The 20,463-nt window shown below is 41.3% G+C and overlaps 6 protein-coding genes across 7 annotated transcripts; 5 read left to right on the forward strand and 1 right to left on the reverse strand.

Annotated features, from left to right (window-relative positions):
- Positions 1-1,785: 1,785 nt before the first annotated feature.
- On the forward strand, positions 1,786-2,491 carry LOC104815861 (ethylene-responsive transcription factor ERF022). Its single transcript, XM_010544453.1, has one exon. The coding sequence runs from the start codon at positions 1,840-1,842 to the stop codon at positions 2,404-2,406; it is 567 nt and encodes a 188-aa protein (XP_010542755.1). The 5' UTR covers positions 1,786-1,839; the 3' UTR covers positions 2,407-2,491.
- Positions 2,492-5,251: 2,760 nt separating this feature from the next.
- Positions 5,252-8,571, forward strand: LOC104815868 (protein ABHD11). The gene is made up of 13 exons (XM_010544465.1): positions 5,252-5,630; positions 5,835-5,969; positions 6,154-6,180; positions 6,415-6,505; positions 6,755-6,798; positions 6,898-6,996; positions 7,068-7,125; positions 7,215-7,267; positions 7,354-7,455; positions 7,648-7,713; positions 7,787-7,899; positions 8,004-8,175; positions 8,261-8,571. Exons 1-13 carry the CDS (start codon positions 5,502-5,504, stop codon positions 8,333-8,335), a joined length of 1,164 nt encoding a protein of 387 aa, XP_010542767.1. The 5' UTR covers positions 5,252-5,501; the 3' UTR covers positions 8,336-8,571.
- A 744-nt stretch (positions 8,572-9,315) lies between these two features.
- LOC104815877 (probable serine/threonine-protein kinase At1g09600) lies at positions 9,316-13,238 on the forward strand. Its single transcript, XM_010544476.2, has 7 exons — positions 9,316-10,808; positions 10,965-11,249; positions 11,342-11,659; positions 11,731-11,958; positions 12,044-12,141; positions 12,236-12,614; positions 12,707-13,238. Exons 1-7 carry the CDS (start codon positions 10,332-10,334, stop codon positions 12,893-12,895), a joined length of 1,974 nt encoding a protein of 657 aa, XP_010542778.1. The 5' UTR covers positions 9,316-10,331; the 3' UTR covers positions 12,896-13,238.
- A 1,016-nt stretch (positions 13,239-14,254) lies between these two features.
- On the forward strand, positions 14,255-15,982 carry LOC104815885 (glucuronoxylan 4-O-methyltransferase 2-like). The gene is made up of 2 exons (XM_010544487.1): positions 14,255-15,186; positions 15,278-15,982. Exons 1-2 carry the CDS (start codon positions 14,781-14,783, stop codon positions 15,790-15,792), a joined length of 921 nt encoding a protein of 306 aa, XP_010542789.1. The 5' UTR covers positions 14,255-14,780; the 3' UTR covers positions 15,793-15,982.
- Positions 15,983-16,134: 152 nt separating this feature from the next.
- Positions 16,135-17,540, forward strand: LOC104815902. The gene is made up of 3 exons (XM_010544514.2): positions 16,135-16,405; positions 16,972-17,086; positions 17,327-17,540. Exons 1-3 carry the CDS (start codon positions 16,187-16,189, stop codon positions 17,398-17,400), a joined length of 408 nt encoding a protein of 135 aa, XP_010542816.1. The 5' UTR covers positions 16,135-16,186; the 3' UTR covers positions 17,401-17,540.
- Positions 17,326-19,894, reverse strand: LOC104815909. 2 transcript variants are annotated; one of them, XM_010544535.2, is made up of 6 exons: positions 19,524-19,894; positions 19,336-19,412; positions 18,834-18,967; positions 18,588-18,685; positions 18,278-18,508; positions 17,326-18,113 (listed from the first exon to the last, which is right to left on the reverse strand). In XM_010544535.2, exons 1-6 carry the CDS (start codon positions 19,644-19,646, stop codon positions 17,979-17,981), a joined length of 798 nt encoding a protein of 265 aa, XP_010542837.1. In that variant the 5' UTR covers positions 19,647-19,894; the 3' UTR covers positions 17,326-17,978. The 2 variants fall into 2 exon arrangements, with proteins under 2 accessions (XP_010542837.1, XP_010542829.1); XM_010544527.2 differs by having other exon boundaries at positions 18,588-18,692; positions 18,820-18,967; positions 19,524-19,891.
- Positions 19,895-20,463: the final 569 nt, after the last annotated feature.

Here is a 20,463-nt window from a genome sequence, read left to right on the forward strand (position 1 = left end):
GTGTGTTAAAAGAGGGGGGGGGGGAGAATAAGAGGCGGCGCGGGCGAACCACAAGGCACTCTTTTCTCTACCTCCACGTGTCCTCTTTTTAGTGGCTCGTTCCGAGTCGGTTGGGCTTTTTTTAGATGGGCTTCACTATGGGCTTACTTGTCGAATGCGTATGGAATGTAAGGCCCATACTGCTTGAGATCTCGTAAGAACAATTTAAAAGAAAAGGCATATACATTAATTTACATATGTTAAAAACTGCTTTAGTACACACAATCTCATCCGAAAATTAAAAAACAAATATATTGAATGAATCTATATTTTATAAATATATAAACTGAGATCTTATAAAAAAAATAGTACATTAAATTGTGTATTTTTTCTAAATTCATTCCCCATGTTACCATGTATGAGGGAAATATAAAACAATTAACGCCCGTTAAAAATCGTGGACATATAATGTTAAAAACCCGTATCACATCAACAGTTTTTAAAATCGGATATATTTTTTTCTGCGTTCTTGTATTTAAAGGTGTTCTATCCACATATAAAACGGAAAATAAATGCATGGAACCATTTTTTTCTTCGAGACGAACAATTATACGAATTTACAAGTTACGACTGCTGCTTATTCATATGACTTAATTATTTTTCTATTTGCAATTTTTATTTTTTTATTCTTTTTACCATATTTTCAAATGAATTATGTGTCCATTTATAAAATCTCCTTCTCATCGTCGTAATAATCGATATCACAATGGTGTTTGCCAAACGATCTATATATATATATATATATATAGATATTTGAGTGTCAAAATCACTTGCTAATTCTAACTACCGGATTTAATTGGTGTGGCGCATTATGTAATAGGGAACATGAAAGAAAGCGAATAATAAAGAAAAATTGGAAAGGGGCGGTGACAAAAGAAAAAGCACGTGCCGATACGGAGACCTTTGACCGCCGGGTGGGGACACACGGGAAGGATCCGTACCGACTCAGTACGGCGTCGCAATCACGTGACGGTGGCGACCATACCACCACGTAACCAGACTCCGTGTTGGCGAGAGTAATACTCCTTGAGCACTTTAGGGCTTTGATTATTATTATTATTATTAACATCGGTATATATTAAACCTTAATGGGTGACAGGCCATCTTCCGCTGTACATTTATTTCGGGTGAATTTATTTCCGGGTTTTGTTCAAATAAAATAAATCATGAATCTATGACAAGACATCAGAAACAAAGTTTTTGTCAATCGCTATGGTCTTTGGGTAGTTACTATATTTAATTGTTTTTTTAATGTATTTCTCATTTGAAAATGAAGTGGATTTATCTATCACAATACTGTATAAACCCTGAGTTTTTTTCGCATTCACACTTGAAGAATTGTGTAGTTAGTATAAAATTTTCATATTGCTATATGTTAGAACGTTGATCGATTAATATATGAAATCTATGCAAAATGTTTGTCGACATTTTTTTGGCTAGTCCGATAACTTTATTATTCCCTGAAAATTAATTAAACGCAAATCATATGCATTATTACGTAATTATAATTAATGTAACATGACGACGTAAGAAGAAGGAAAAAAATTAAGCCCCATGCATGCATGACAGCATATACCCACTCCATACGTAACTACGTGGAAGCTCACTCCTCCTCATGGTCTATCCGACCACAGTTCCGAGTGATCCCCACAAATTCCTATTACAACCTATCTTTCTTCACTCTATATAACCGCATATTCGCTTATATGCACGGACCACATTCAATTGATCAGTACCATATACTAATCGATCGAGCCATTATATTATTTACAAAGAGCCACGTATTATTCTAAAAGCTTGATGGAGAACTGTCACGCTGGTCAACAAGTTCAGAGCTTCACAGTTGACCAAGTATCCTACAGAGGCGTGCGCAGAAGAAAATGGGGCAAGTGGGTCTCGGAGATCAGAGAACCTGGCAAGAAAACACGGATTTGGCTCGGCAGCTATGACACGGCCGAGATGGCGGCGGCCGCCTACGACGCTGCGGCGGTCCACCTCCGTGGCCAAGGGCCCCACCTCAACTTCCCTGATCTCGCCGGAAGTCTTCCCCGGCCGGAGAGTTCTGCCGCTGAGCACGTTCAGGCCGCTGCTCAGGCTGCCGCAATGATGGTGAAGTCCGGTCGGTTTCCGGGTACGAGTCCGGTTACGGACGAGACCGGGCTTTGTTCGGGTCTTGGACCGGTTCGGGTTGGGCTGTCGGATGCTCAGATTCAGGCGATAAATGAGTTTCCGTTGGATTCGCCGAAGATGTGGTGCATGGGCTTGGACTCGGTCCACGTGAACGATGAAGAAGAGCCGTACGGACAGTTTTTTGGTTACGACAGAGAAGACTACGTTGAGATGCAGCTTCAGTCGATTTGGGATTAATGATTAAAGAGCTTATGCGTTTTTTGGACCGATAAACTATGGTTTTATTATTATTTAATGAAGATCATCGTTTACCAACCCAAAATGTTTATGAATCGAAATTGGATATGGTTGAATTAATAAAAGCTGATTTTATTGGTTAATTCCATAGTTTGTACATAGTCTTCGCTGAAAAATAATTTTTTCATATTGACAGATGATATATTAAGTTCAATCGCTGACTAAAACTCCAATGTACTGATCCCGGTTTCCAGACAAGTGTATGTATTTAATTACAAAATATAAAAATGTAAATTAATTAATTAATTAATAACACAAAGTTAATTTATTTATAACACCTAAATCTTGTATAGCGATTGCCTATTGGTTAAGAACATCCCGGGTGGGGGCAATAGAGGATTCTCAATGCCGTCCGAATCCCGACCAAAGACTTTCGAGCTTAATAATAGAGGATTCTCGATGCCTTCTTCTTCATTGTATTATTCTTTATACTCAAACTATATATTATATATACACACGCACACTTACTAATCATGAAAGGTGGGGAGAGAGATACTCTTTACCTATAATTAATAATATATTATATATATATATATATAGGAGGTATTTAACTAGGAGTAGGCACCGATTCCTAATTCGAAAGTCTGAGATTATCAATTGGGATTTAAACGTTATAGGATTATGCTACAAGTGTCGTGTTTCCATAATTTTATTAAATATTAAAGATATTTTCATCTTTTCACGTTATTTTATATATTCAAGATAAACTCTATGGTCAATACAAGAGATGATTTGTGATTTTGTGAATCCAAACATTCTCAACATCACTTTATCTCTTACCAAAATGCAAGAGAAGTTAAATTCAATAAATTGTTTTAGTTATATAAAGCATTTTAGCTGGACTCTTTTGCTAGTTTATGCTATCCTTTTCATCTACAATAACTTAATTAATAGGGTCAATGTTTGGAAATATTACCCTAAATTAAATACTATAATTGTTTGACAATTTGATCATATAAGGTTTTCACAAATGCTGTAAGAGCCTATTAAATGGAAGCCACATTACGTTCCAAATAAAATAACATGTTAAATGCATCCGAGTCTCCACTTGAGGAATATCCAGATTAATTTCTCCAATCTTTTAAGAAATATAATTGGGTTAAATGTACTATAAATTTTCGGATTATAAAAAACATGTTAAATATGTACGATAAGGTCGGATCCATATATATAAGAGTCCCCACATGTCCCCACTTGATTAATTAAAACTTTTAATTTCTTTATAAAATCTGTATGAATTTTAGATAAAATTATTAAATGCCCCACTAAAATTAAATTTATTCTTATATAAAACTTTCTGTAATTATATATTAGTATGATTGCCCCTTCGTCCGCCACTGACTGACCATGGCATTTTGGATAATCTACGAGGCAATGCATTACAAGAAGATTTCATCATCGATATCAAATCCATGAAATTAGACTTAACTGAAAAAATAATAATTACAGAGTTTATAGAATCCGGTTCAGCCATTTTTTGGAATAACCCCTTTGCCCTCGTTGGGGCCAAGACAAAGGGACCGTGGTCCAACGTAGTCAACAATACACGCCCGACATTATGTATACACGTGCATAATCGTAGAAAGTGTATATAATAGTCACAAAATATGACATGTATAAGTATATTTTTTTGGGTAACGGTGGAACCCAACTACAGACCTTCTGGCGCGGTGATAAACCCTCCGGTTCCACGTAATATAGCCTACAAACCACGTGGAACAGATAAACCACCCAAAGAGTGACAGACTTACTGGAAAGTGGAATCGAACCCATGACCTTTTGGAGAATCATGGATCCTTTAACCACTACATCAGGCTCCGAAGGGTCTATAAGTATATTAATAATATATCGAATTAGTTCAATCAAAAGACATAGTTAGAATACAGATTCCTTCACGTCTTGAGTCGGTTTTAATAGAGTTGTCTTGCCTAACGGACCAAGATCATGTAAAAATCGATATCCAATAATAATGCAAACGAGTAATCTTAAGAAATAATTAAGTCACGAGCTCAACTTTTACACATACACAAAACATATTCTGTTCATTCATTTCAGGTATCCGCCCTAATTTTTAGTACCTATATTATATTATAATACAATCAAAATTTCCAATAATATAACATATAAATGTGGACATATATAATTATAGAATATTGACGTATGAGTATGCTTGAAGGGATTTAATAATAAGTCGAAAAATATAAAACTTGTTTTTTTATATGAAGTGCTTTTGCATATAATGAATGATTTCTTGAACTATATTTTAATGTTTTAGTAAATAAATTGTTGAATAATAATGAAGACAATAGTTCCACATTTCCAACAAAATAAAAAAAAAAATTGAAAAGGAGATATACTATCCACGGCTAATCTTTAATAATATAACGCGAAATTTGCAATCGCGTTGATTGTGTTGGGAATCACTAACGCAAACTCTTCCAAACAAGAGCAATTGGCGTCCTGGACTTGTGGTTTTAGCGTTCGTGACTCTGTGCCTGCCTAGCCACAAAGGCTAAACCATAACGCGGTACGCGTTTAGCTGGCGTTCAATTTTCCGGCGGTTTGAAGACGCGCACACATGGCACGACCGAGCCATGAGTTGACGCTCACGTGACGACATGCACAAGTCACGCACTTGCTTGGGCCTTTTGTCTAGCAAAAGACAGCTATGCCTATGCGTTAGATGAGCTGCTTGGACCGACCACGTCCACTTGTCAAATAGCACGTGGACTCTAATCGGACAAGGGGTATTCCTGTCATTTCCTCTTCCACCGATGTTGCGCACAGATTCCCCAAGGAAACGAACTGACGGCGGAGGAGAAAGCAAGGGGAGAGAGAGAGAGGTAGGTGAGGCTTCGGTTTCTCCGCCTCTGCTTCTTTCTTCTTCTCCGTCTCCCCACTGGTTTTCTCCTTCTCGCTTTCTGGGCCTTTCCGCAGAGCGTTTTCGTTCTCTGTGTTCCTCGCGGTTCTCTTGATCTGGGTTTTGCCAATTCGACTTTTTCATTTGGACTCTCGAATCGATCAATCCTGTTGAAATGGCGTCGGTCTCGTGTTCCACGGCTAGCTCCGGCGGCGGCGGTTGTGGATTCCGGTCCCAATTGAAGACTTCAGCTTTACCCGCATCACATTCCGTCAATTTAGTTAGAATTCGGAAACTTTCCGAGGTTTGTTCGATTTCCTGCATCTCCATAGCCTTTGGTTTTTCGTTTCCTTCCTGATCGTATGAATTGTGAAAAATTAACCATTTAATTGCTTAAAGGAGAGAATATTGCTTCTTGGTATCTGAAATTCGCATCGAAGCTTTCCTTATGTCATTTGTCGTGACCGAAAGGGCCTTATCGCTTTCTATTGGGTTGCCGATGTCGCAGACTGATAGATTCTGCGTGCCTCGTCTGGCATTGGTCCATGGAGGCAGAAATGTGAAAAGGACAAGCATCTGTATGACATTGGTAGACGAGAGGCAGGCACCGACCAGAGATGTCTCTGACCCTCCTCAGATTCTGGTAATGCTGTGATTTCAGAACTTGTTTCCTTCTCTGAATGCGTTTAGCACAAAAAAGTTTGATGCTTTATTTTTGATACGATGAAATCACTGGTTATATGTCTGGTGTTACTGTAATAGATTCCTGATACTATGTGAAGGTTTGCCCTGCAATAACTGATTATAATGTGTCATTTTTCTTGCAGGCATATGATCTTGTTCAAGGCCCACTTGTAAGTCCTCTCACGTTCTGGATTGTTTAAATATCTCCACCAAATGGGCACTGATATTTCCGGTTTTGATACTTTCGTTTCAACTTTCAAGAGAAATAATGAAACCACAACTTTTTTTTTTCTGCTTGCTCTGTGCCAGTGCTGAACTTTTGGAATCTGAAAAGATTCCTTGTGAATCATAGGACGAGATCTCGTAGAGATTGCTTTGTGCAATGATATAATTTTGGCTCACAGGTCAAATGGAGATGGATGCAGGACAAGTCTGCACCCGATACACCAACCGCCGTTCTTCTACACGGCATTTTGGGTAGCAGGAAAAACTGGGGTAAGTGTCGTAAAATTGTAAATGTATTGTCGAACTGGTTAAAGAATAAAGAATGATGAACTTTGTATTCATATTGAAGGACAGTAGGCTCATATCTCCTTGATTGATATTGATGGTTAATTCATTATACGGAGAAGGTCTATTGCCTTGTCAGTATTCTTTTCATGGGGTTTTCAAGCTTTGAGTTTTTTTGTGTACTCTTCGGAAACATTGTGCTGTACCCGAGCTTAAATATTTATGCGTCTCCAGGCACTTTTGCCCGAAGATTGGCTCAAGAATTCCCGTCGTGGCAGGTACTTTGCTAGGCTATAAAATGAAATGAACTAAACCTGTTTAGACAACACTCTCTTGACTCTACAATAATCCTCTTCCTCGTAATCGGATGCTTGCAGTTTCTCTTGGTTGATCTTCGCTGCCATGGAGATTCGGCATCTATCAAGAAGAAAGCTCCAAACTCTGTTGCTACAACTGCTTCTGATGTTCTTAGACTTGTACGCACCTCTGACCACATACTATTCAATTACTTCGTAGCACAAACCTTGACCGCTTCCATCTTTCTTAGGTTGGACAGTTAAGGTTAACGCCTCGGGTCCTTGTCGGTCACAGCTTTGGAGGGAAAGGTTACTTCTCTTTATCAACATAAAGTGCCTTTTCCAAATCTGTTCATTGTGACTATGTTACCGAGCAGCCTTTTCTGTGGTATTTTCAGTTGTATTAAGCATGGTGGAACAGGCAGCTAAGCCTCTTGCACGTCCTGTCCGAGTAAAGATTCTTTACCGACGTGAATATCACAATCACCTGTGCTAGGATTTTTTGCTTGTATTAACTCAACCGCCTTTTCCTCGCAGGCTTGGGTTTTGGATGCTACTCCCGGAAAAGTGCGGGCAGGAGGAGATGGAGAGGACCATCCACGAGAGCTAATATCATTTCTACGTACATTGCCAAAAGTAGTAAGTTCCGGGCTTTTTTCGTTTTTCATCCTCAGTATCATACGAAATCCCAACTGGCAAGTTCTTAAAAAAAAGTTGCGCTCTTTTTAAATTTTTCACGAGTTACTAACTGTACTAGGTCGGTATAGAAGAGTCGAACTGAGAAAGAAAAGCTTCTTGATACTTACGAACATCTTCATCTTTTACTTAAAGGTCTCGTCAAAGCGCGAGGTTGCCAACGCTCTTCTTGGAGAAGGGTTTTCCAACGACGTTGCGCAGGTTTGAAATTCATTCTGTCTCTACGGGTTCGTGCCATAACATGGATTTTTCATGATTGTGTGTGCTGTTGCAGTGGGTCGTAACCAATCTCCGGTCGAATGGACCGTCGTCTTCAAGCTACTCGTGGGTATTTAACCTCGACGGGATTGCTGAACTGTATCAATCCTACGAGGACACGAATCTATGGTAATCTAGTTCTGCTACCTCTTCTACGTTTTCAGAGGCCGAAAAAACAAGTTCTGAGAGCCTAACTGCTCACTCTCGGGATGCTATTTTAACGTGAAAAAAAGGGACTTTGTCGAGAATTTGCCCCGTGGAGTGCATTTAAACTTTCTGAAAGCGGAGAGAAGCTTGCACCGGTGGGCACTGGAAGACATTCGACGGATACATGCCGCGGAAGAGCTGGCTACCGAGGAAGGTGGTGGCGTAGAAATGCATGTCCTGGAAGATGCTGGTCACTGGGTAATATCCATCCCTCTCTCTCTCGCTGGAGTCATCTATGGTTTCTCTACTGATGTTGATCGATTCTTACTGTTTGTATCTTCAGGTACACACGGATAATCCTGATGGGCTGTTCAGAATCTTGTCGTCTTCTTTCCAGGGACTCAGCCTCAGGGCCTAAGCGATTTTGCTTCGTACATCTGTTGAGTGGTTTAGGTGAGAAACTGTCGTGTGTTCTGACAAAGACAAGAGACCCGATTTGTTTGCGGTGTCCGTATAGTAGTAGCTTGTGATATTATCGTATACATAGTTGTATGTTCAGATCTTAAAGACATGAGCCATCAAAGTCTCATAGTGGTATGTTAATCTTTTACTTATCAAGATGAACAAACACGGTGTCCAATGTCAATTTTCTTATATTCGAAATCGTTTCGAAACTGTTTAGGTGCGTGTTCATGTTCATGTTCATGTAAGATCTGCCCAAGCTTATGTATACATCTTCTTCGAGATAGATCTCAATTCAGTAACATGATCTCTTCAACTGCTAGAATCAGGCAGAGATTGCGAAATAGATGTTTTTGCAAGTGGCCAGTGAAACAATTTCCTCATCCATTTGGGTTTGCATTCAGTCAGCGAACCGAGGCGGGAACCTAACGTACGCGTCTCTTCCAGGAATTCTCCATCGGTCCGGTTACCATCGTCGTCGGCGGTGCCATCAAGTTCATTGTTCTTTGTTCTTCTGGGGACGAGGAAGAGATCAGATTTTGAGATTAGCGATCGAATCGAGGTTTAGAAATACGAATAAGTTGGTAAGAGGATGAACAAGAGAGAGCTAAAGCGAGGAAGAAAAGAAAAAAAAAATGGTGTTTTGAAGTACACCATGGTTGCGTGCAGGGTCCGTTGCAGAGCCACCGCCTTTGCTCACACGTCTCTTTCATCTCGAGTTATAAAGACATGTTTAATTGAGTTTCAAGAAACTAAAGTCGTAACCTTGTTCTGTCCGATAATCTTTGACCGGAAACTAAAGTCGTAATCTTGTTCAGGACCAATCAAATTTTTTTTAGAAGAATTGGATCAGATTCATCGAATAGAATCGATTTCATTCCTGTTTTTTATGTATGAAATAGTACACATTAAATGCTCAAATTCATCCTCTCCGTTTAGTGGGAGCCACGTTCTCTGACAGCAGATCCTACGTGGGACATTGTCCGTCCTTAGATGTCCCACCCACGTATTTGGATTCGTGTGTTTTAGTTTGCCCTTTTCCGTGTTGCCTTTCTTCTAACCGTTGTTTAGGCTCCCTGAGTTTGCCGGCGCCGGAGACAACGGTTCTCCGAGGTATCCTCTCGATATTATCCACTCTGTTTTCTATTTGTATCCAAAACAGAGCAGCCATTTTGAGTTGTCTTGTCCAATAGAATCTACGGTTCTTCTGTTTTCTCGCTTCACAAAAAAATATCTCCCCTCTCTCCCCTGACGCTAATTTCCATCTTCTGAACAATTTTCTGTTAATTTTTTTTCCTGGGTTTTGCATTACCGACGAATTGCAGCTGAAGCGATTCCCATCTTGCAGTGAAATAACGAAAAGTGGTGAACTTTTGTAACATTCTCGTGATTATGCCTCTTTCTTGTGAACCGTAGATTCTCTTCTGATTTTTCAGAGTTTTCCTGTTTGTGATGCGATTTCTTGAACTGGGTCTCGTTGAATCACAGCGTCGTCTCTTTCATTTCCCTTTGTTTTAGGATTTCTGAGTTTGGGTATTGTGTTAGCCTTCGAGGTTTTGATTTCTGGGTTTCCCACAGTCGCATGGTGATATCATCACATTACTTTTCTTCCATCACCAAAATCCTTCTGGAAATTTACAAACTTTAGGTGGGGGGACGAGAAGAGCTTTAGTTTCTGAGATCAAACCCAAGCCCTTGGATTCATCTGCCTTCAGATATACAAAAGATCTCAGGTTCATTTGATTTGAAGAAAACCCAGATGCAGAAAATTGCGTAAACGAAAAAAAGGGTTATATCTCAATCATCCCCTGAATTTCGGGTGATGGAACCTGAGATTCCTGGGTAGAACGCTTGGGGATCAATCAGGTTAGACAGTTCTTGATGTAAAGGGAGAAACTTGTGTACGCTTAAGATCAGGCCACCAAGTTTGTGCACAAGAAAACGGATTTGGTATGGGTTGTATTTGCTCAAAAGGGACTGCAGAAGAACACCTTTATGATCAGCATGAGAAGAACAATGGATCAAACAAAACATCCTCGGTTCAATTGGTTGCACCAGTGGCCTCCAAGAAAGACGAGTTTCCGGACAAAACAGTAGAGGGTAGTTCTGGTGGTCGTAGAACAGAAGGATCAGCGCACCATTCATCCAGTAGAACGAGCCGGCTGGTTGTCCCTGTAGATGATAGTGATGGTAAAACCGTGATTGTTGAGAGACCGTCCAGATCTCATAGGAGATGGCCGACTGCAGATATTGGCATAGGAGGAGGGCTACAACCGTATCAGCCGAGTAATAATATCTCGAGCATTCCACACGGGCCTGAGGCTGAGCTTGTTGCAGCCGGATGGCCTTCTTGGTTAGTCTCTGTTGCTGGAGAAGCCATCAAGGGTTGGGTTCCAAGATGTGCAGAATCCTTCGAGATGCTTGAAAAAGTTAGTTTCTTCCCCATTTTTGTTTCCTTTAAGCAGATTCTTAATTTCATCTGAATAGCGCACCGTCTGAATGGCATCTTAGATCTTCCACTGCCTTGTTGTTGGCTGTCCTTGCAAGCTTGGTTGTGAATCATAACACTAAAGCTGTGTCTGCAGATTGGACAAGGTACTTACAGCAGTGTGTACAGAGCTCGGGACCTCGAGACAGGCAAGACAGTAGCCATGAAGAAGGTCCGATTCGTCAATATGGACCCAGAAAGCGTCCGTTTCATGGCCAGGGAAATCCATATTCAGCGTCAGCTCAACCACCCCAATGTCATGAAGCTCGAGTGTCTCGTGACTTCAAAACTTTCCGGCAGCTTGTATCTCGTCTTTGAGTACATGGAGCATGACCTGGCTGGACTCGCTGCAAGACCTGGCATAAAGTTCACTGAACCACAGGTATGGCAGAAGTTCATGCTCATAGCTAAACCAATCTTTCGTGGAATTCTTGAAAAATGCTAAACTGTTTGTTCTTCCACTGTTTCTGTTAGATCAAATGTTTAATCAGACAAATGCTTCGTGGGCTTGAGCATTGCCATAGCCGTGGTATACTCCACCGTGACATCAAGGGTTCAAATCTTCTGATAAATAAGGACGGTGTCCTAAAGATCGGAGATTTTGGTCTGGCGAATTTCTACCACCCTGATCAAGATCAGCCTCTGACAAGCCGTGTGGTGACGTTGTGGTACAGAGCCCCTGAGCTTTTACTGGGTGCTACAGAGTATGGAGCCGCCATAGATCTGTGGAGCGTTGGTTGCATTCTTGCAGAACTGTTTGCTGGGAAACCAATCATGCCAGGAAGAACAGAGGTAAGAGATTAGTTGGAGATTACAATTCAAGTGAATGTCTTCAACTGATGTGTCTGAGAAAATCTTGTCAGGTGGAGCAAATGCATAAGATCTTTAAGCTTTGTGGTTCACCGTCTGAAGGCTACTGGCAAAAGACAAAGTTGCCACTCGCAACAAGTTTCAAACCGCAACATCCTTACAAGCGTGCCCTTCTAGAGACGTTCAAGAATTTCCCATCTTCTGCATTAGCTCTCATTGACAAGCTTCTAGCTATGGAACCAGAGACTCGGGGCTCAGCTTCTTCGGTGCTGTCGAGTGAGGTAACCTCAGATTTTTATCTATTAACTTTCCTGAATTGCTTCCTGTCATGTTGCTTCAAATACCTGTATATATCTATCTCTGTAGTTTTTCACCATGGAGCCACTCCCTTGTGATATATCAAGTTTGCCGAGGTATCCCCCGAGCAAGGAACTCGATGCTAAGGTCCGAGAAGAAGCAAGAAGGTACACGACCGAGATCTTTAAACCCATCATTCTTCTACTATACAATCATGAAGGAATCAGCCAAGTTCCTTAACACACTTTCTCTGCAATTCAGGAAACGGGCTGATGCCGCAAAGGGGCGTGGACATGAATCTGTTAGCAGAGGTTCAAGAGACGTCAAGAATGTTGCAACACCAGAGTTCATTCCTTCTGGGCAATCAAAAGTCACAATCAACGGCCAGAGGAACAATCCTCAAGGGATTAATAGAACCGGCTTAAGTGTAGATCCGGGCAGAAGCGGTGCACAGAAGGGCTTTTCTCATTCCAGTTCAATGGTTCATCCTGTCGTAGCAGCGTCATGGAATAAGAACGGGAGCTCCAGAAACAGCACTGTGGAGCTGAAGGCTACTCGATCTAGCAATGTTCCCGTTGAAGGGAGCAACTTTTCTGGCTCTTTACGTAAGAACGACACAGCCTGCGGAGAATCAACGATGGTAAAAAACATTAGAAACTTAGATGATTCCAGAGTTTAATCCTTGTATTTTACGTTTTGATAATATATCGTGGATTCTTTATGTGGTTTCAGACTTATGTGCGTAAGAAGAACAGAATTCACTGCTCGGGTCCCTTGATGCCTCCCGGCGGGAACATCGAAGACATTCTGAAAGAACATGAGAGGCAAATCCAACAGGCTGTACGGAAATCTCGCCTTGAGAAATCTGGAACGAAGAACAACAAAGATATGGCGCACCAGGTGTATTACAATGGCAGATAAAGCTGAAAGCTTTGGAAGGTATGAAAATGAAACAAGAACGAGGATTGACCCTCGGATCCACCATTGACGAGGCACCCGAGGGCCGAAAAAGCATTTCCTGAACTGAAAGAGCAAAGATCCACCATCGATCTTGATTCTTAGCTCTTCTATCTATTACCTGAACTGAAAGGCCGGAGATCCGCCATAGATCTCTTGTGCTATAGCTAGTGTTCTTCCAGTACGTTGAGCACGAGATTGAATTGGCGTTGTGCCAATTGTGATAATTTGTTAGATGATCATTGTACATTGTCAATTCATGTTTCCTCTGTGTGTGTATGTTTGTGTATGCGTGCTCTTTTTTCTTGGGGTTGGGGATGTGTATATGTAGCAATTGTTCTGTAGTTCTGCAAGTAAATCTATAGACAAAGCTTTTGAGACCCGTTAACTGCAGAACATAGGAGGATTTCAGACAACAAATCTTTTTCTACACTACCATAGGTGCTTACTAACACATCACAAGCCAGGTAACCAAGCTGTACCTTTGGCTTGACAAAGACACATCTGTTCTGCATAACCCTGCAGAATCTCCTCACAAAAATTTTCAGAAGGTTCACAGATTAAATCTGAGCTACAAGGGGAGACATACCAGTAATCTGATTCAAGTTTCTCTCTGACCTGAACCAGAGTGACCAAGACAAAGTTCTGAAGTCATGTGGCTCGAGCATTCCTTTCTTTACAAGCGCTGCAGCTTCTTCCTAGTTGTTTGGAGCACCATAGCCTAGACCTGGCATGACTTCTTCTGTCAAACGGTTCTGACACAGTAGACAGCTTCTCTGTGGCAACTAGGACAAAACCCAGTCTCTGGAACAGGAATAGGATTGTGCCCATCACTGGCTGAAGCATTCAGCCTGAAGGGTTTTCTATGTTTCAAAAGACAATGTTCCATGTTGCACCATGCACATGATTGTATTTGATTGCTTCATGTATTAGTGTGAAAAGTAACGCATAAGCTTTGATACATACAATTTGGTAAGGAATTGAAATGATTTGCATTCAGGAAAAAAAAATAACAATTGGAGATTAAACCAATTAGTTGTGTTTTGTAATGATATTTCTACTGTCATTAGTACAGTTGGCACAAAATGATTAGGGCCACATCACTTGTCTTAGTTTCTTACCAAATCATTTTTCTACTGCTGCTGCTGCGTCTTCCCTTGCTTTGTTGCCAGCCATTCTTTCATGAATCAGCAGACCTTGAAACTCTCTCCACCTAGAAAGTGGTTGCTGTTTATTACAAGGAAAAGAACTGTTCTTTTTCATAAAAAGAGTCAAGGGGAGAGAGAGAGTACTTTAAGGTCAATAGAAAAAAGGGAGAGGTTGTAACCACCATGCTGGTTTTGTCAACATCTGTCTTGCGTATTGCCGTTGATTCCTCCTTTTCAAGCATCAGATTTGTTAACATGTCTTCCCATTACATTTAATATACACATAGATACACTCAATTGCAATACACACGTATATATATACACGTATAATTAGTAGAAATATGAAACAGAGCATAGTAATCCATCAGAGACATCAACTGATCCCCTGCCAACTTCTGATGTGTTGCATCAACAGCAACCTTAGTAGCTCTAATTTCTCCCTCAACTTTTCAATCATTCTTCTTCTTTTTCCTTAAAAGACTCTGGAAAGAAGAAACTCACAAGATTCCTCTCTCTCTCTCTCCCTATATATATATGTTCTACGCGATTGTCACCCCATCTCTTTCTAATTCTCTGTTCCTGCTTCTTCCAAATCTGAACCCACAAATAAAAATCAAAACTTGATAGCCTATCGAAAAGACAAGACGAGATCAGAGAGAAAAACCCAGAAAGAAAAATCGGAACTTGATCAAACTGAAGGAATGAGGTCCAAGATCCAATCCTCCATCAATCTGAAGCTTGTCTTCATCTGTTGCTCGGTCTTGGTCTTACTCATCCTCTTCTTGACAAGAACCAGCATTTCTTCCTCTTCAAGCACGTTCTCCACTACCCATCTCTCCAATTCAACCATTCGTGGGGAAGATGAAAATCAAACAAAACCCAAATGTCCATCAACCACTATGCTTCCGACCTGCACGAAATTGCCAGCTTCTTTGGCCGACGCATTGGTTCACTATGTGACCACAAACATCACTCCACAACAAACATTCGACGAAGTCTCTGTATCGAAGAGAGTCTTGGACAAGAAGTCCCCTTGTAACTTCCTCGTATTTGGCTTAGGCCACGACAGCTTGATGTGGGCTTCGCTCAATCATGGTGGCCGAACTTGTAAGAAAAACAAAGAAAATCTTCTTGTTCTACAATTTCCTTCATCTTTTCCTGTTTGAAAACGGTATTTGATGAAGCTCGTACAACGCAGTGTTCCTCGAGGAAGACAAGTCTTGGATCGAAACCGTGACACATAAGTTTCCAAAATTAGAATCTTACCACGTCGTCTACGATACGAAAGTGAAAGATTCCGACAAACTCATGGAACTCGGCAAAACCGATGACTGTAAAGCCGTATCCGATCCGAGAGATTCGAAATGCGGTCTCGCTCTAAAGGGCCTTCCTCCGGACGTATACGAGACCGAATGGGATCTGATAATGGTCGATGCACCAACTGGTTACCACAACGAGGCGCCGGGGCGGATGAGCGCCATTTACACGGCAGGTCTGATGGCTCGGAATCGTGAAAGCGGCGAGACGGACGTTTTCGTGCACGACGTGGACCGACCAGTGGAGGACGAGTTCTCGGCGACTTTCTTGTGCCGAGGGTACTTGATAGAGCAGCAAGGAAGGCTCAGACACTTCACAGTCCCTAGCCACCGAGCTCGCGCCGGAAGACCCTTTTGTCCGGCCGATTCCGGCAGCCACCGCCGGCGATTCTCTTAGGCGAGACAGAGGAGGATGTGGCGGTTCATTCCACACAGATACCGGAGAGAATTTTCCGGCAGATGTGGCAGTCGCCGACGGCGGCGGCTTGTTTTCGCCTGTGTAGTTGTGTCGCGTTTTCTTTTCTATAATATTTTTGTTTTAAAGAAAAACAAACTTTCGAGTGGGAAATAAATTATAATTTATATTATGGAGGACCAACAAGTAATAAAACGAAGCCCATGACTAGTCCATGGGCCTATAATAAGGCCTTTTTGATGGGCTTATTAGGTGACATGAAAAATCCTTATTCCGCTCGAGAGCAGATATGATCCTACAGCCAAACAGGATCTTGCGGCCTTATCCCACACAACGCACACGAAAGTTGTGAAACTGGTGTTGTTGGGCTGAGATAATGGCGAAGAAGAAGGAGCTGCTATCGAAAGCGCCGTGGAGAGGCGACGACGATGATTCCGACAAGTTCAGCGACGCGAAGCTCAAGGTCACTAGAGAATCCGGTGGCACTTCCACCATGCACGTCCCTCGCCGCCGATCTGATGGCTCCGCCGCCAACGATGACGATTCCCTCGAAATTGATCCTGAGCTTCGCTACAGCTTTCAGCGAAACTACCAGGTCCTCTCATATCCTCCTCTCCCTCTCTCTCTCTGTTTTCCGTGTGGAATTAGGGTTTGTTTTTGAATTTCCGCGTGATTGGTGCCGACCAATCTGTATAGTTTGTAAGTGTCAAAATTCCTGATATGATGCAAATTATGACTTCAAAGAATGGTTCGAAAGCTCTTGGTGTCACTGTCATGTCGAAGAAAGTGCCTTGGCTGTAGCGATTACTTAGTTGTGGGGGTCTTGCTCATTGAAAATGGTTTTGTTCATTGGTTCCTTCGTTACAGGGTGATACATAGATAGAAGATAGTACACTCTTCTTTATCAACTTCTCATATATTAGATGTCTCATGAGTGGAACAAAATTTGAGGAGACCCAAATTTCATCTAACTCTGACAAATCTTTAGACTTTAGGCAGAAGCTTAACATGTTAATGCATTCTCTTCATGCTTGTATAGATTCAATTGCTTAGTACTTACTTTTCCTTCCTAGTGTGTCTTGCCTTTTGTGGAAGTATATTCTGTTTTGTTTGGTTGAAAGCCTTTTTCTAACTTGTAAACTCCATCCCTCTCTGGTACAGTTTCTTCAAAGAGTGTTCACCATTGATACTTTGGTGAAGCCTCTTCCTCCTGCAATGGCATACAATGTCTCCCGCAACTTGAGCTTCTTCACCCGCATTTTCACACAGTTCTTTGGTGAGTATGATTTTCTTGTAGAATCAGGTTTATTCGATAGAATTGGTTGCTCAAATGCTTGTAAATTCCTTATGAAAGTAGGAATAGCACTCTTGATGTTCTCGGCATTTTGTCCAACCACCTTACCATCTTCCAATAGCCAGTGGCTTTTCCAATCAGCAAATTGCATCAAACGGCTGAACTTTTAACCAACTCTCAACCACAGCAACTGGCTTAACGGTTTAACTTTTGTTCCTCCAGATCCCGAAGGCATTGCAAACGCTCAAAAATCTCTGGGGTTGGGGCAGGAAGAGAAAGCTCGCCGGGTTCGCTGAGAGCAACCATCTAGGAGAGGCCTTGGGAATGAAACCTCCAGTGTATCTTTGATTGTTTTCATTAGGGTTTCGACAATGTTGTCAGGATGTTTGTTATGATTTCTCAAGTTCAATGAAATTTCCTTATCCTCTTGATGTTACATTCTTCAGTCCAAGATCCTGAAATCTGAAATGCTTCTGTTGTAACAGGAAAACAGCAACAAGTTTTACTAATATTACAAAACAGATCTATTCTTTTGAACAATTAAAGTTGATATTGTTAAACAATGTCTTCACTCTTAGCTTCATACAGATCCAATCAACTGCCAGCCGCCAACCCTTAACTGACCAACTGTCAATAACAAAACTATACAACCGCCAACAGCAGAAAGTTCAGATTGAAGTTGTCTTGTCCTATGTACATAACTTCATACAGTTCCAATAAAATCAACTGCCAACCGCCAACTGCTAAATACAACCAACTGACCAACTGTCAATAACAAAACTATACAACCGCCAACCGCGCAGAAAGTTCAGATTGAAGTTGTCTTTGTCCAATGTACATGGCTTTAATCACACCCTCTGAGATTGCTGGAAAACTATTCGGAGGAACCTCCACGCCAATATCCATGCTCAGTGATCCCACATTCCGACAGAAACCTCTGGTACTCATGTTCCACTCTGCTGTATCCTCCAGACACTTCTTCCGGACTTTCCTCTTGTCCCAAAGTGACCTGCACAGAGCTACCGACTGTGAATTAGAGAAGAAAAGTTGGCATTAAATGGAAAGAAATGGTCAGCTTTTCATAATCCAAAGCCCATACAGAAGTTCATTTCAGGTTAGGTAAAATAGCAAATGATGGGTTCCTTGTATTTAGTTTTAAACTTCAGTGCTGACCCTGTGATCTTGTGATGATTCTTGTTCATCATCAGTATGTGGCTCACTCCAGTCACCCAAAACGGATCTCCACCTTGTTCTTTTGGATCCCGGATGATGATCTCGAGGTGTTTTTGCATCTGGATTCTCCTTCGGGTTTCTGGAGATTTTTCCACGGAATGCCCCGAGTATGCATGCGATGCAGAACGCAATTGTCGGAAGCAGAATTGCGATTGCAGTATCTGTCTCTAACTGCACACATTGTTCTGTCAGGTTCACAGTCAAATAGTGGCTTGGACGAGGAAGTGGGACAAAACAGAAGAGTTCTTACATGGGGGAAACTACGCAGGTTTTGGCCTGAATAATTGCATGAGGTATTCACATTTTCATGGTGATTCTCTTCTAGGCTCGAGTCAGGCAACTTCTCGACTGCACTCTAGCAATATTCGATATAAAGGGCAAGACTCAAATCGCATCAGGATTATCAGAGTGGCAGCATGATCAACATCAGTCAACACCAAGACAGTTTTACTTAAACAGAAGCAGAATCACTTTGACAATACCATTTGGGAGTCACCTAAAACGGACGAAGGAACACGGGTAGGCTGCTCGTCAGAAGCAAGGTTGGAAAGGCTACTGCTTCCGTTAGTTTCTTCAAGGTTATCTACTGAAACTCCATATTGCTTCAGAATCCGTCTCAAAGACTCGCTCCTGCAACATCGGAGGGACTATAATCCACTGAAACTTTACCAAATTACAAGACATTTGCTGCTGTTTCAAGGAAAGTTCCGACTGTTCTTTCGTCTTAAGCATTCAATACACATAGTCTTGCGTCTAAGGATAAATCTATTGATGAAGCTACAAACCCTTTTGAAGAATCTATCAGATAGTGAGGAAATTGATTCCAGGGACATTGAGATTTCAAGTAAAGTTCGATCTTTTCTTATACGTTTTTCAAGCGTGTTACTCAGGACTCTGATTCTTGCATGCATTAGATAAACCGCACATTGTTCGACAATTCTTCATTGAATCAGAAACCTTAACACGATTTCACACAGAGAAGAGAACAAAGTCTTCACCTTTTGACCAAACGAACAAGCTCACGTTTGCTCCTCTGGTCCTTCCTATACATTTGTCGAACACGAAACCTTCGTCTCTGCACAAACACCAAACAGCCCAACAACAAGAGAAATCAAGCGAAAAACGTAGAAAGGAGAAGAAAGAAAACGAAACAGGACAAGGAAGAATTCTTCTCCATTGTTTCAACCTTAACCACCATATATCGTCTGAAGCGCTTATCTCTGAAGCCGACCCATAATTTCACAGAGGAGCTCAGAGCCATCCAAGTACTATTAATCAACGAAGAAGCTCCAAGATGCGAACTTGCCATGGACCCAGAAATCGAAGAACCCTAAAAAGCAAAAATTCTAACAAGACAAGGTGGATGAACTTGTCGCCGGATCAGATTCTTCGGTTCAAGCATCATCTCCAATCGCATGGTCCTCGATAGCCTATTCATCTTTGCCATAGAGACAGATGGAAGACCCACTGAGTAAGACAGCGGGTTCGCGTCGAGACCACATTTTGTCGATGTTGAATCATCGATGCGAACCTTTTTTTGTTCATTTCCATTCATGGGTCGACCTCAGTTCTTTGTCTCTGTTTGTGGGGCAATTATTCCTTTCTAAAATTTACCTGAAAAACTACGATAAACCCAAAAATTTTATCCTTTTAAGAAAAATGCAAAAAAAAAATGCAGGGTGTTTGTGCGTGTTTAATATGAAATTATATTCATTGATTGAATGAAGTTAAAATATGAATAATTCTGCAAATATACAGGTTCAATTCAGACCATTTCATTTTCAGAACGTAGCAAGAAACTGAAACACCAGAACCGACAAGATCCATTTCATGTCCAAACACATTGGAAGAAACCCAATTCATTTTACAAAGAACAGAGGAGTTTTCCCGGGAAAAAAGAGCTCTGTTTCTTTCTTTCTTCTTTTGCAAGTTGCAAACCATAACAACTGGAAAGCAAATTTAGACTCCGAAACTTCAGAGATTGCATGTGGCTTCTGTGAATCGCCGCATTGCAAAAGATGACAGAAAAAAAATAAAAAATAAAGCAAAAAAAAGGAAGAAGAAACTCACAGATCGCTGCATGAAACCAATAACCAACCAACCAACAAACCAACCACATCTCTGTA

Source organism: Tarenaya hassleriana, unplaced genomic scaffold (genome assembly GCF_000463585.1).
Source record: "Tarenaya hassleriana unplaced genomic scaffold, ASM46358v1 Cleome1, whole genome shotgun sequence".
Classification (NCBI taxonomy): Eukaryota; Viridiplantae; Streptophyta; class Magnoliopsida; order Brassicales; family Cleomaceae; genus Tarenaya; species Tarenaya hassleriana.